This window comes from Cuculus canorus, chromosome 1, assembly GCF_017976375.1.
Source record: "Cuculus canorus isolate bCucCan1 chromosome 1, bCucCan1.pri, whole genome shotgun sequence".
Taxonomy (NCBI): Eukaryota; Metazoa; Chordata; class Aves; order Cuculiformes; family Cuculidae; genus Cuculus; species Cuculus canorus.
The window spans coordinates 132,404,851-132,417,199 of record NC_071401.1 but is presented as its reverse complement, the minus strand read 5'-3'; the positions used below and the strand labels follow the sequence as shown (position 1 = coordinate 132,417,199).

The following is a 12,349-nucleotide window of genomic DNA, read 5'->3' as shown; positions in this document are numbered from 1 at the left end:
TCTGCTAGGGCTCTGATGGTGGCTGGATCATGCTTTTCCCAGTCATCCACCAACTCTGAAGAGTGTTACAGCAGCAAGACTAAGCAAGTGGGGGATGACTAACTTGTAGGAAAACGGTGAGGCTGCTTGTGGCTGGGACAGGTCAACGTGATCCAAGCTTGCCACCTCTTTTTGGAAAAAAACTGGTCAGTCTGGTTGACTGGAGGGCCTGACAGATGGAGATCCAAGGTGTGGTACCAGGCAGTCACCAGGGCTGGACAAAATTCTGCTCCTTTCTTCGCCCTCTCCTCTAATAAGCATAATGCAGAGTCACTGCATGATGTCTGTACATAAACCCCTGTTTCTGTGCCACAGGCACAGCAGCAGCTCTTTGGGGCTGGGTGAGGGGCTGTTCAGCAGGCATGATCAATGAGTCCTACACTTTCATGATGGGAGGCTGGGAGTGACTGAACATATTGTGTATTACAGTAATTGCCAGAGTTTATCAGCCATAGCTGGGAGAGGGGGCAGAACAGATATGTTTGTTCATTCTTCCCCGGCCAGCAACCATGACATGCGGACTGTCATTGAAATATCTGTTCTCTAACAACTGAAAACAAACCAATGCACACTGTAAAAGAGAGGTTTATTGATGGAAAGGTATACATCATTATGATACATGTCTGAAGAGATGTGTCATGAAAGAAAACAGAGAATCAGACACTAGCTCAAATGACATCACAGGCTCCCACTGTGATTAGTAAGGTGAAAAGATCTTTTCTGGGACTCAATGACAGAAGAAAATAGGGTGCTTGACCCCTTGTCCAATGTTTGTGATGGTCCTACAGGGGAAAATCCTGAAGAAAATAGCTTCCATGAGAACAAACCAACATCTGCAGGAAATAAAATATGTTTTCAGGACACTGAGTATACAGTCCCTTCTGTGCAAAACAGACAAGACCTGGACCAAGGGCTAGCAGCAAGCTGTGCCCGTACCCCCTGGGAACTGCTCAGCAGATAACAGCAAGCACAACTGCCATTCTGAGGGGAACACGGATTTGGATCTCTACCACAGCAAGGCAGCATCCTTACCTCTGACTAGGAGGGACTTTCAAGAACAGCTGCAAGTATATCACTCTTTGCTAAGCATCAATGCAGAAACTCTGATGGTATTTCCCTGTCTCTCCATTATTCTGCACTTTGGCTTTTATCTGATCTCTTCCCATGAAGAGTAATATGGTCCCCACTTGGAGTCGACTGAGCATGTGTCATGGGACAGGATCTGGCCAGTGTCTCTGGCTGTTCCCTGAGAAGCCTGGTGGAGACCGAAGACTCCTTTTCTCTGAGAATAGTTATCACTCTACTCACCATGCCAATTCCTCTGCTCATGCTGCTTCATACCTCACCTTTGTACCTTTCTTTTTACTAACTGTTCTCCCTTCTTTTGCTTTCCAGAGCTAAACTCATTGCTACACGTCAAAACATGTTCCTGACTTCCACTTACCTTTCCCAATCATTAGTCCATTTCTGCAACAGTCTCTTTGCAAGGTGATGTATACTGAGCAACAGCATACTCTTCTGGAGAAGAAGGAATGAAATGTTACCATTAGCAGAGTCCATTTCCTTTCTCTGAGGTGGATATACCCTAGCCATGCTTAAGCTGTAAATCCTTGAAATCTCCACCATTCTAGTACACGCATTGTCATAACTTTCTAGTCATGCCCGCTTCCCACCTTGTGCAAGACACTAAGCTAACGAAAGTGCAAGGAGTCCCTCCCTTGGCACTAGCCCCAGTTCTTGGTAGAGTTCAGAGAAGTGTTGATTTCAGGACAACTGGTTCTGGATCTCCCTTACTGAATGCTGTTCTTCCGCTGTCCCTGTCCCTCTCCCCCACTTCATACTCCTCAAAATCAAACACTTACCTGTTTCATAGTAATCATAGATCTGCACAGGAGCTGGCTTGGGATGGGTCACTACAAAGTCCTGCTCAACTGAGAAAGTGATTTTTTTGCTTTTCTTCTGTGAGATCTGGGAATGGAGGGACAGGTATCTGATAAGTATTTTCATTTGTACAACACTACCTGGAACAGGCTAGGGTGGTAACTGACTGTATATTCCAAATTCCACTGATGCCACATGTACAGATGTGTGACATCTATTATCTACCTGCCAAAGTGAGATAAGGAATATGTTTGGAGAGTCCAAAGTAAAACCGAAGTGTTGTAGGTTTCCTATCCTGCTTGTATTACCAGATTCTGTAGTTATTATGCATCCTATTGCATAATAAAATATTCCAAAGGACTGAGCTTAATTCTCTAGGATCTCCCAACAGTCAGGATGATAAAGCCTAGCACTCCAGCCCCTCCCGTTTCAGACGAGGACATTATGTGCGACCAAGAAACTGGAGTCAATGTACCTCACTGGGATATTGGCTTCTGTTGTTAGTACAGCAGGGTCCCAAGCAAATGTACTTTTAATATACAAGTTCTGATCCAGTGATTAGATTGCAGGTTAGGTTTGGGAATGAACTAGTGTAAGAGAAAGAATGAAAATCCTTCCAGAGGAGATCACAGCAGTGTTTCATTTCCTATTGGAAGGACTGAAGTTTATGAGAAGCCTGCCAAGGGGACATACACACACAAAGGAACCACTTATCCGGTGTTTGCAGTTTCATAGAATCTTAGAAGTAACAATTTATCTGCTGTTGACTGAAAGGAAAAAGAATTTTGATTAATTTCTATGCATTTTTTTTATTAGCTTACTTCTAGTTGCTAGTAGGGCAAGCGTCAGTTTGAAGCTGTTTGTGAGATTGGGATGTTACATGCAGTTTGAGGAGTTAAGCAGCATTGTGTTTACAGGAGAAAACTGATAAGGAAGGTAACTTTATAGAGTACATCCACACTGTAGATGCATCTGTTACATGCTGTTTGTTTCTTTACAAAAATCAAATAGACAATTATCAGTACTTACATTTTCAAGATAAAGGAGAACGTGGTTTTTCTTGTTTTCTACTTGCATCACTGTATGACCATCAATGAGCTTTAAAACAAGGAAATGGAGATAATTATATTTATAAATGATTAAAAAACAAGTGATATCTCAGGCCAAGGCACTATGTAGCTGTGGGTTTCATTCTTTTCCTAGCCAGGTATCAAGGGCTGACTGCTGATTTATAGTACTCAAATGTTGCTGAATAGACAGAGAGAACTGAGTAAAAACTGCCACTTGACTAGTCAGGCAGATCTCCCATCCTTTCCCTATCTGGGAAGTACCAGCTGTCAGTTGCAGGTGCCAACTGCTCTGGCTCTAGCTGGAACCCCTCCTAGTTTTTAATGCACAGAGGTCTGTGTGCTCACAGCTGCCTGTAGAGCATTCCCTTCACTCAGTAACGAAGATCATGCAGCCATGCAATTGCCTTACAGGGTTCGTGAGTGAATGATTCTTAAGCAGATCTCTCTTTTCATCATGTTCAGTCTTCTCTTCTGTCCCTGGGGTGACTCATTTAATCTTGTTCCTATGGTTTACCTTGTCCAGGGAAGACTTAACAGGAACAAAGCCAGAGAGCATCTTCACATCAATAATGACCATATTGGAGCTCCTGCGCTTTCCTGTGTAACTGAGACAACAGAAGCCACTGTCAGTCTGGAACATGCCTGGGGAAGCAAACCTCAACTCTCTCCTCCTGGTCTCATACAGTGTGGGGAAGCTGGAGCAAATCACACGCATGTGATGACTGGCTCACATGGGAGACACTGGGAAGGCCTCTAGTGTGAAGAAGCCCAATATGTGCTAACACCATCAGTTAGTGAGTGTATCACAAGATCTTTTGTGATATGGCATGTTACCTGCTTGTGAGGACAACATCAAATTTTGCTGGTCGATCCAGTGGGCAGGAAGCATTTGATGTCTGTACTGACAGTGAAAATCCAGAGGCCCCCTCTGGAAGGTGAATGTTGTATCTCAGTGCTGTCTGGAAGAGGAAAACCCTTCTGTTTGAGCAAGCAAAGGGCTTTCCTCTGCATTCAGAAAACAAATGTCAGACATAGTTTCTTGAGGACGTTGCTATTGATATTACTTAGAAAATCCTTGTTTATATCAATGACAGACATATCAGTCTTTAGCAATGAAGGTGCTTGTACCCACAGTCAACTCCCTGAGAGAAACCACTCAGGATTAGGCCAGAAAGGAACCATTTTTTACATGTTGTGAGTCCACAGGAGTTAGAACGTGGGATGGGGAAAAGACTGTTTAAGGATCTAAGGAAAATCAAATAATTAGGAAAAATAAAGAGAAGTCAGATGGAGAATCATCAAACCTGTGACTTATTGTAATCAGAATGTAAGACAATGAAAACTAGAACAGACACTTACTTGCACAAATACACATCCACTGCCATTCACTGTTAGGCTGTATTTCCCAGGGACTTTGGGAAGGTGAATCTGTTGCAGCAGGAGCCTGTTCTCATTGTTGACAACAAATACCTTCTCAAAAGTCTTTTTGGACATGATCTTGACTATGTTTTGTGTAACAGAATTGTAGGTGGCCTCACCATAAGCAGCAAGGGCTTGAAGAGCAATGACTGTGTCCTTAAGGAGAAGAAAAGAAGAAAAGACAGCTAGCTACACAGTGTGACAACTGGTGCAGAGGAAGTTAAAGTTATGATTCCAATATTGAGGCAAAGCCCCTTCATCCTGGTTTAGCCAGAAACTTGTGTATAATTCCAGTGTTCCCATTTATAAGGAGCCATTTCATTTTGGGATGCATGTGTGAGGTGGAAGAAATATCTCTACACATACAAAGGTCTTAGAACATAAAATCTGAATCATTAAAGCACACTTTTTTTTTTTTTTAAAATCGGTTTTTCAGCTGGCTACTCCTAGTGGCAATTCACGTTTCCTAGCAAACTGTAGAGTACTTCTTCGCTATATAACAGCCAGGACCTGAGAACTAATGGGGCTTTCTAGGCTCATTCCCAACATGAATATCTGTATGTGTTATGATATGCTTGTATGGCTTTAAGCCTTCTATAGTTAAGAAGAAGAGAAAAAAAAAAAATATTTTCGGCCCTCTAAGAGAAAGGCTTTGTCTCTGTGTTCATGAGACAGCAAATACAAGATAGAAATAAAACTAAGTAGTCAAAGCCCTACTGGCACCCTGAACCAGTGCCACCACAATCACTAGGACTGGCAGGGGAGCAGAAGTGGATTTCAGCACCTGGGTGGAAGAGAAACCTCCATAAGGATTCTGCTGCCTGATGATCCACTGCACAATCCCTGAGGCCTTTGAAAGGTCCTCTTGATTCCTGTTGGGTTTGTAGAGCAACGCCAACAGCACGTAACTGGTGATCTCAACTTCAGCTGATGGGGCATGGTCAAGGAAGGAAGGAGATTTTTCTGACTGAGATCTCTCCTTCTGATCCCAGTACTGTGAACCATCTGAATAAACAAAAAGAGGGTAAGGAACAACCAGAATCGATTACAACTGTCATTGCTCTATGCTGCCTCAGAGACATACTGTGTCATGGACTCTTTCTCACAAGTGCTGTCTCCTGAGTAGTAGATATGCTGTAAATTAATTCCATAGATTATGTGTGGACATTGGTTCTTGTGCCTATACTGTCAATACTGTCAAGGTTGGACCATCTACCATCAATAAGATCTGTCCACTCTTCCCACCTCCCAAATTTGCAAATCAGCTGAAACTCACCAACTTCCTTTGCTGATTTCTGTAACTCTCTAAGGAATGATTCACATTTTTCTGCCTTGCCAGCTAAGCAGAAAGCATAGGCCATGAGTGCCTGAGTGTAAATGTCTCTGATATTCTTCTCAGATGCAGTCTCCAGGCAAAAAAAGGCATTTCGGACTACAGGGTACTTATAAAAAAAAAAAAAAAAACAGAAGTAATATATTAGTCTAATTCAGGATAATTCAGGAAAGTAGTCTTCACCTGGTCAAACATTTATTTTCTTCAAATCTATTCTGTCACTATCACAGGAATGATATTGGGACTTCAGTTTTACAGCTACTTCAGGGGAGAAAATACAGAATTCTTAAAGGAGATGTTCCAGTCTGAAACATCATACAAACCAAGTAGCTTTTCAGCATGTTCTTGAAGATATTTGTGTATAAACAGAAAACTGTTCTGTTTCTTTCAGAGCTGATTTCTTCTGCTTACCTCCATGCTACAAATTAATTCTGCACTTCTATAGTCAGGAATCTGTTGTCTTAAACAAATCCAATCTAATAGTCTCTACCCTTAGACACTCTGCTGTTATTTTAATTCAGCAGCTTTGTACTAAGTTTACACCAAGTAAAAATGTTCGCAGTTTGGCTCTCGCTAATGCGCTAACCAGGAAGGTCCTCAGAAACAATATGACAAATTGGAGGCAGAGAAACTCCTATATTGAAGTCTAACCTCTCCACTGTCTTGCTTCCTTTACAAAAGGACAGATTGGCTTTTCACTCTCATGCATCTTTGTTTTTCCAGCATAGCTTTCATTTCCATTTGTAGACTTTATGGATTTACCTGCAATAACTTACTTTCTTGACTGAGCGGTGTTTGAGGCTAAGTCATGGTGTATGGCTCTGTCAAGTTTTTTTTTTATTGGAAACTAGAAGGTGTCACTAGATGTCTTGGGACTCTCAAATAGAAGATCTGATTTCACTCAGGTCTGTACAATTTCTACTTGAACACAGGTTGGTTTCAGAGATGGGGAACTTCTCCATCACAGCAACTAGTGCAGATACAGAGCAGGGTCATGATCTCTATCCAACTCTTTCTCTCTCTCTAGTACTGAGACAATTTGTAACAGGTGCTGGAGTTAAATTAACAGCTGGAGACAATTCCAGCTGAATACCAGCAGCTTACCAAGATGGAGTGCCTGGCTTCTAGCATGGCAACAGTGATGTAGGCAGAAAGTGACAGCTCATTATCTACTCCTCCCTGAAAAGAAGACAGAGAGTGGAATAATCAGTAAAAGTCATGAGTGAGAAGTCTTTAAATATTAACTGTCATATCTCAGCTGGAAGAGCATGGCCAGTTCTGGAGGGAGTCCAAAAGGAAGGAAAGCATACATATAGCTCTTAAATAGATTTTAAATAAAGAGAAGCCTATTGTTATCTCCTTAAAAAGCACCACTCTTTCAAGCTTACAGTCCTGTAACCTTCTCTCAGATGCTCATATGATGTTAAATACAGTGTGGGAAAGCTAACTGAGCTGAAAATAGTAATTGTGAAGTGTGGAGGATTTGCCTTTGGCAGAGGGCAGGCATCTGAGGTTCTGGGAAAGTATTTTCTTAATGAAAAGTGCAAATTTGAGCAAGAAGTAGTTCTCTCCAACCTTCAAGGCATTGTTGAAGAGTGTCCCAACACTTCGGAAACAGCCATCTGGCTTCTGTTTCCTTGCCAGCCACATCAGAGTTTGAGCCTGGACATTGTCATCAACATAGATGAGATGACTAGCTTGTGCAAATGATTTGTACACAAAGGCAGTTAGCCTGAAAGGAAAGATAAAGCTGTGAGATGAGCATTGGAATTAGCAGCAGAAAAATTTAGCCCTCCCTTTCATGCTGTGCACAAGTATGAAGAGTTACAGCCAACATGTTGGTGGCTTGCTTTATCTGTGTGTGCTCCTCCAGGAGAGAGTAGTTAAAGGAATAGTACCTAGATGGGACACAGGGAGGGTGCCCAGCACACTGTGAGGCTGATCCTGGCTACAGACCACTGCAATGCATTGGATTTCATGGGAGACAGCAGGAGTGAGAATCAGAAAGTCAGCTGTGTCACCTCTTTGTACATCCCGTCTGACTAGAGGTGGAGAGTCATTTTTCTTAGCACTTACAGAGTCCCAGCCCAGAGCTGCTCTGTACATCTGATTTAGCTGCTAAAGATCATAGAATCATAGAATCACTAGTTTGGAAAGGACCCACCGGATCATCGAGTCCAATCATTCCTAACAATCCCTAAACCATGCCCCTCAGCACCTCATCCACCCATCCCTTAAATACCTCCAGGGAATGTGACTCAACCACCTCCCTGGGCAGCCTGTTCCGGTGCCCAATGACCCTTTCCATGAAATATTCTTTCCTGATGTCCAGTCTGAACCTCCCCTGGTGGAGCTTCAGGCCATTCCCCCTTGTCCTCTCCCCTGACACTTGAGAGAAGAGGCCAGCTCCCTCCTCTCCACAACCTCCTTTCAGGTAGTTGTAGAGGGCAATAAGGTCTCCCCTCACCCTCCTCTTCTCCAGGCTAAACAACCCCAGCTCTCTGAGCTGCTCCTCATAAGACTTGTTCTCCAGCCCCCTCACCAGCTTCGTTGCTCTTCTCTGGACATGCTCCAGGGCCTCAACATCCTTCTTGTGGTGAGAGGCCCAGAACTGAACACACTACTCAAGGTGCGGTCTCACCAGTGCCGAGTACAGAGGGAGAATCACCTCCCTGGACCGGCTGGTCACACTGTTTCTGATACAAGCCAAGATGCCATTGGCCTTCTTGGCCACCTGGGCACACTGCTGGCTCATGTTCAGTTGCTGTCAACCAACACCCCCAGGTCCTTCTCCTCTAGGCAGCTTTCTAGCCAGACTTCTCCTACTCTGTAGCACTGCATAGGGTTGTTGTGGCCCAAGTGCAGGACCCGGCATTTGGCCTTGTTAAACCTCATGCCATTGGTCTCAGCTCAGAGGTCCTGCCTGTTCAAATCCCTTTGCAGAGCCTCCCTACCCTCCATCAGATCCACACTTCCACCCAGCTTAGTGCATCCGCAAACTTGCTAACGGTGCACTCAATGCCTTCATCCAGGTCATTGATAAAGACATTGAACAGGGCTGGACCCAGTACCAAGCCCTGGGGAACCCCACTTGTGACTGGCCTCCAGCTGGAGTTAACTCCATTGACCACCACTCTCTGGGCCCGGCCATCCAACCAGTTTTCAACCCAGCAGAGCGTGTGCCTGTCCAGGCCAAAGGCTGACAGTTTCTGAAGCAGAATGCTGTGAGAAACTGTGTCAAAGGCTTTACTGAAGTCCAAGAAGACTACATCCACAGCCTTTCCCTCATCCAGCAGTCGAGTCACTTTGTCATAAAAAGTGATCAAGATCTGCCTTTCGTGAACCTGTGCTGACTGGGCCTGATCACCCGGTTTTCTTGCATGTGCTTCATGATAGCACTCAAGATCACCTGTTCCATGACTTTCCCCAGCACTGAGGTCAGACTGACAGGTCTGTAGTTCCCTGGATCCTCTCTGCAACCCTTCTTGTAGATGGGCAAAACATTAGCCAGCCTCCAGTCTAGTGGAACTTCCCAAGTCAGGCAGGACTGCTGGAAGATGATGGAAAGGGGTTTGGAAAGCACATCCGCCAGCTGCTTTAATACTCTTGGGTGTATCTCATTCGGCCCCATAGACTTGTGGGTGTCTAGCTGGGCAAGCAAGTCTCTAATGATGCCTCTTACCTGCATCATGTGACTTCAATGCAAATTCATCTCTGAGCCATTTCTACTCCCAGTCACTCACCAAGTGTTCCCTTCTTTATCTCTGGTGCCAAATACGCTGTAGGACCCATCAGGATGTTTGTATGCCAGCTGTTTCTGGTAGCCTGCAAAAAACGTGGATGAAGTAGTTTTCCTTAAATTAAAACCAAAACCGTTTTCAATTTTCTATCAGTTTTATCTGAAACCACATTAAGAAAGTGTGGAAAGGCAATGTATATCTACCAAGTAGTAGGGGAGCCCTGAGGGAGCTTAGATGGGAACACAGAACATCGTGTCCTGCAGAAATACTGACTCACAGAACAGACAGAGCTGTAGCAACTCTGCTCCCACCAAACAAGCAGGATTAGGATACTTGCTGTGCATGGGTGGGAGAGGAAAGAGTCTGAAAAAAAAGAACCTCAAAGGAACCAAGACAGTTAAGTCTTAGCAAAATGGGATAAAGAAAGAAAGAAGATAAAGCAAAGATAACAAATGTCTTGATCAGGGCAGACCCTTGGGTCACTGAGTTGTGCTACAGAAGTGGTGTCACACTGTTAGGGTAGCCATGCTGCTGCTTCTGTTCACTGGGCCTCAATGGGAATTTTAACATACGCCATAAGGGAAGAACAGAGCTCTCACCGCTCACTAAGTATCCGATGGCCTTGGATTTGACTTCCTCACTCAGCTGCCCTGTCTTGTTCAGATAGTCCAGGACATAGATGTTGGGTGCAAAAAGGACCATGTTCTGCTCACCACAGCCGAAAGGCATCTGGAGGAGCTGGTGTACATTCTGCATGGCAGTGCCCATGATGTCACCTGGGGAAGTGGAGATACCGGGAGGATTAGCACAACTCATGGCCACTGAAACAAAGAGTAGTTTCTGTTCTGTAGGCAGTCATGTAAAGACTAGCTGAGCTTGCAAGGCTTTCCAACAAGCATGAAGCTCTCAGTGCTGAGTGATTCGTTCTGTTCTGCTTTTGCATTGAAAAAAAAAATCCATTCCCTGCCTCTCCTTACTTAGTCTGAATTACTCGCACCAAAACGCTATACATTTTAGTGTCGCTTCAAGCAGACATTTCTTACTAGAAATGAAAAGAACTTCCAGGAAACTTCTGTTTCCAGAGGAGAGAAGGCAAACAGCCGAGAGATGCTACAGTGAACTGTAAATTGCAGAATTAACAACTAATGTTGAACAAGAAAACTGGTCATGCAGATGCATCACAGACTATCTCTAAATTGCTATTTTTAGGAAGGATAGAGCAAACTCAGTAAGGGATTTCTGCATTGAGCTGAAATTGACAACATTACAAAGAAAAGATTTTTATGACTAGTAGTCATGTAACCAGACCAGGTTATTTCCAGAAAAGGTTGAAAAGATTTGACTAGCATCTCTGATTTTCAGATAGGTAAGCAGAAAAAAGTCTTACTGGCATGAGTCTGGCTGAAGACATACCGCAGAACTGTGCTACTGCAGAGCACAACATTCAAATGTGATGTATTTAAACAGAAAAGAAAAATGCAACTAATATTTAAACTTAATTTCCCTGATGCAGCAAGGAGCATTGCTGGACAGGATGAGAATCAGTCTGTTTGCTCACAAGTTTCACACACAAAGAGCGGAAACTCACGTTTTGAATCCTGAAAAAGCTTCAATTGTATATATATATGTTTTGTTTCTTTTTATGTTTTATTAATAATGTATTTACCAACAACAGAAAAGGACACTCTGGCTGATCCTTCTACCACATTTGTAGGTGGTTCTAGAGCAATATCTTGAGTGACCATGTTATCTGTGGAGAAAGATATTAAGTGTGTTGTAGTCATTTGTATAGGAACATTGGTTCTAGCAGTGAAATGCTTCTCATAGAAATTGCACAGTGCAAACTGCACACAAGAGACAGCAATAAACAGAAACCCACAGCTTTCTCCAAGAACATCAAGAGAGAAGGGGTGGCAGCAAAGCCAGAATTGTGAAAACCAGACCAAATGGTGCAGTAACTATCCTTGCCCAATGGAAATCAGTTTAGCAGAGTAAGGCTGAGGTGCTCAGAGGCTGTAATGTCTGTGAACCCTGGAGATTCCTCCAGTGAGATACTGGGACAAACTGGTTGGTAAAACTCAGGGCTGCTTTTGTGCCTCTCTTAGGGACTGCTTCTAAAAAACCTTGGAAACTTGTGTCACCACTGAGGTAATGTAGAAGGGAATGTTACATTTCCTTTCTCATTCCCACTAGAAGTGTAAAGCTGCAAGCTACAGTTATCCCTGCAATAGGACAGCAGTCAAACATGGTTGTGTGAAACACAGAATAGATTTTACACTGAAAGGTCATCTTACTTTGATAGTTTTATAGCAGCCTTCCTTTAGTATCTGAGTATTTTTGACTACAGCACAGACACTACCTAAGTGATATGCACCAGATCACACAGGAAATTTGTAGCAGGGAACTGAACTGTAAGCTCTCACAGTAGCTGTCATTTGGTCACCTCCAGGGAAAAAGGGAAGGACAGCATCCATGAGCACTGCAGGAAGGAGAGCGAACTCTAACCTTCCTTTCAGTTCTTCTCAGGACAGCAGTAAATAAGACCCTTACCTTTTTTACAGATTAGGGCGTTTTGGGTCTTTTCCCTTCTGATGCCTTCAGGCTGCATGGCAATGAGAAGAAGAGACACATGCAGCAGATGAGAGCAAAGCATACAGAAGAAATGCAGGGATGTTAGAGCCACCCCCTGCCCCATCCTCCTGCATCATAAGACAGCTGGATTGAAGCAACAGTTTACAGGTTCACACTTGATGTGGTGGCTACTAAAAGGGAGTTCCTATCAGATGGTGTCCTTAATATCCAGTTTCTCCTCTGCATGAGGAAGACGTGCACTTACCAACACCCACTGATCCTCATGGAAGAGGACA

The 12,349-nt window shown here is 43.7% G+C and overlaps 1 protein-coding gene and 1 long non-coding RNA gene across 6 annotated transcripts in view; one reads left to right on the top strand and one right to left on the bottom strand.

The window, feature by feature from the left end:
* The window catches only part of LOC128852469 (uncharacterized), a 36,219-nt gene that overhangs the window by 8,520 nt on the left and 15,350 nt on the right, over positions 1-12,349 (top strand). The window lies entirely within an intron of this gene.
* Positions 96-12,349, bottom strand: part of LOC104060658 (ovostatin) — a 31,616-nt gene continuing 19,362 nt past the window's right edge. Inside the window, exons 22-36 of the mRNA XM_009562469.2 lie at positions 12,033-12,084; positions 11,149-11,232; positions 10,082-10,258; positions 9,486-9,567; positions 7,318-7,474; positions 6,847-6,921; positions 5,686-5,851; positions 5,194-5,414; positions 4,350-4,565; positions 3,825-3,949; positions 3,505-3,595; positions 2,950-3,018; positions 1,902-2,007; positions 1,484-1,557; positions 96-872 (exon numbers count right to left, since the gene is read on the bottom strand). Of these exons, the coding sequence (XP_009560764.2) occupies positions 1,496-1,557; positions 1,902-2,007; positions 2,950-3,018; positions 3,505-3,595; positions 3,825-3,949; positions 4,350-4,565; positions 5,194-5,414; positions 5,686-5,851; positions 6,847-6,921; positions 7,318-7,474; positions 9,486-9,567; positions 10,082-10,258; positions 11,149-11,232; positions 12,033-12,084 (1,683 nt within the window). The 3' untranslated portion in view covers positions 96-872; positions 1,484-1,495. The remainder of the gene's footprint in view (positions 873-1,483; positions 1,558-1,901; positions 2,008-2,949; positions 3,019-3,504; positions 3,596-3,824; positions 3,950-4,349; positions 4,566-5,193; positions 5,415-5,685; positions 5,852-6,846; positions 6,922-7,317; positions 7,475-9,485; positions 9,568-10,081; positions 10,259-11,148; positions 11,233-12,032; positions 12,085-12,349) is intronic.